The 2500-nt window shown below is 45.8% G+C and overlaps 1 protein-coding gene across 2 annotated transcripts in view; it reads right to left on the bottom strand.

Annotated features, from left to right (window-relative positions):
- Nucleotides 1-2500, bottom strand: part of LOC143290518 (macrophage mannose receptor 1-like) — a 92362-nt gene that overhangs the window by 47736 nt on the left and 42126 nt on the right. For both annotated transcript variants that reach the window (XM_076600028.1, XM_076600029.1), the window contains exons 18-20: nucleotides 2376-2500; nucleotides 430-546; nucleotides 1-43 (exon numbers count right to left, since the gene is read on the bottom strand). The exon at nucleotides 1-43 is cut by the window's left edge and continues 68 nt beyond it; the exon at nucleotides 2376-2500 is cut by the window's right edge and continues 46 nt beyond it. In XM_076600028.1, coding sequence (XP_076456143.1) covers nucleotides 1-43; nucleotides 430-546; nucleotides 2376-2500 — 285 coding nt within the window. The remainder of the gene's footprint in view (nucleotides 44-429; nucleotides 547-2375) is intronic.

The raw sequence follows: 2500 nt of genomic DNA, 5'->3' as shown, positions 1-2500 counted from the left end.
AGCATGGCCGCGCAGTGAGCCTTGTCGCCGTTGTCAGGTTCTCCTGGAGCATAGTAATATGAATATGCTCACCATTTTCTTTTCTTTTTTTTTTCTTTTTTTTTGATCGTAAAGAAATGGATCAATGCATCAATGATTAATGAATCGCATGTGCCCATTCACACGCACGAGCGCGGGAAACACACACACACACACACACACACACACACACACACACACACACACACACACGTACACATTCAACACACACACACACACACACACACACACACACACACACACAAACACACGTACACATTCAACACACACACACACACACACACACACACGTACACATTCAACACACACACACACACAACACAACACAACACAACACAACACACACACACACACACACACACACACACACACACACACACACATACACACCTGTGTTCCAGTTGACGAAGGCAAAGGGAGATCCATCTCCCCACGCCCATCCTCCCTCCACTTCGGAGTCTGTGGCTCCTGTCCACACTGCGCCGACCTCCATGGACAGTGCTCTGCCTGCCACCACCACCACCACCACCACCACCATCATCATCATCATCATCATCATCACTTCGGAGTCTCATCATCCTCATCATCATCCTCATCCTCATCCTCATCATCATCATCATCATCATCATCATCATCATCACTTCGGAGTCTCATCATCATCATCATCATCATCATCATCATCATCATCATCATCATCATCATCACTTCGGAGTCTCATCATCATCATCATCATCATCATCATCATCATCATCATCATCATCATCATCACTTCGGAGTCTCATCATCATCATCATCATCATCATCATCATCATCATCATCATCATCACTTCGGAGTCTCATCATCATCATCATCATCATCATCACCACCACCACCACTTCGGATTCTGTGGCTCTCTTCCACACTGCGCCGACCTCCATGGACAGTGTTCCGCCTGCCATTATCATCGTCATCGTCATCATCATCATCGTCATCATCATCATCATCATCATTTGATTTGACATGGATACTTTTTTGTGCCTGTCCTCGGTCGGAGACAAGCAATAAGCGTTTTACAAACACGGGGTCATTTCCACAGCAGTCTGCCTACCTGGGTAGAGCCGACTGACGACTGCCATTGGGCGCTTATTTAATTTGTTTCCTGTGTCATTCAATCAGATTTCAGGCACACACACGTACACACTCAGACAGACATGTATCATCATCACCATCACCATCACCGTCACCATCACCGTATACCAATGTATGATAATCAGTCGTGTTCGACCATGACCATCACATCAGCAGAGGAGGTAACTGCTGTCCCGACAATATGGGCTGGAATTTTATCATAGTGGTTTAGTGTCTTGCCCAAGTTACATCCCCACTCTCTCGACCAAGAGGGTTTTAGGACAGTCGGCGTTGAGATGGTTCCCAAAGGCCAAGTAGCCCCCCCAAGGCTGCAGCACAAAGAGCCAGTGCAATCTTGTCTCCTGGTTTGAGAGTCCTTCACAAAAGACTAAGCTGTAGAGTGATTTCCCATCGCATTGAAGAAAACATTGGTAATACAGCCCTCACTTTGCAGCTGGTCCAGACATAAACTTATGTCAATCTGTGATTGACATGGATACTTATACAACGCCTATCCTCGGTCGGAGACAAGCAACTCGATACTCGACTTCTCAGGATACCTCACGTCAGAAGTAAGACCTATGGACACAGATCGTTTTCTTTTCAATCGCCAAAGACGTGGAACAAGCTCCCTGATAACCTCCGTCATTCTGATTCCCTCGTATCTTTTAAATCTCGTCTCAAAACTCACCTTTTCCCTCAGCAATAAGTTCAATCGTGGCAGGTCCACTTCCTTTGCGTTGGCTGTGCTTGACTATGTGTGTATACATATGTATGTGTACATAACTACATGCATGTATATGAATGTGTATTGTGTGTGCGTGTGCGTGTGTTTATGTAAGTTTGTGCCTGCCTATGTGTGCGTATGTGTTAGGGTAGCTGTTAGATACACATGTATGTTAAAATGTATGTATGCAGCGTTTGTGTGTGTGTGTGTGTGTGTGTGTGTGTGTGTGTGTGTGTGTGTGTGTGTGTGTGTGTGTGTGTGTGTGTGTGTGTGTGTGTGCGTATGTGTAGTCACATTTTGGTGTGTGTATGTAACATAGATATGAAGTTTTATGTTAACAAAAGCGTTTTTGTAAAGCACCTAGAGCAGATTTCTGGATAGTGTGCTATATAAGTATCCATTATTATTAATAAGCGTTTTACAAACACGGGGTCATTTCCACAGAAGACCCACAACAACAACAACAACAACAACACCCACCCTCTGACACGACCACCTCACCTGCCAGATAGCTCTGTTCAGCGTGGTCCACGATGCTGACCAGAGACCCAGACTGGTCCTCACAGGCCGCCAGAGCCTCTGCGTGGGACTTGACCTCATCGTGAAACTGGTAGCACAGCTCCGTG

The sequence above is a fragment of the Babylonia areolata genome, chromosome 15 (genome assembly GCF_041734735.1).
Source record: "Babylonia areolata isolate BAREFJ2019XMU chromosome 15, ASM4173473v1, whole genome shotgun sequence".
Lineage (NCBI taxonomy): Eukaryota > Metazoa > Mollusca > Gastropoda > Neogastropoda > Buccinidae > Babylonia > Babylonia areolata.
The sequence above is the reverse complement of the archived record's forward strand: the minus strand, read 5'-3'. Positions and strand labels throughout refer to the sequence as shown.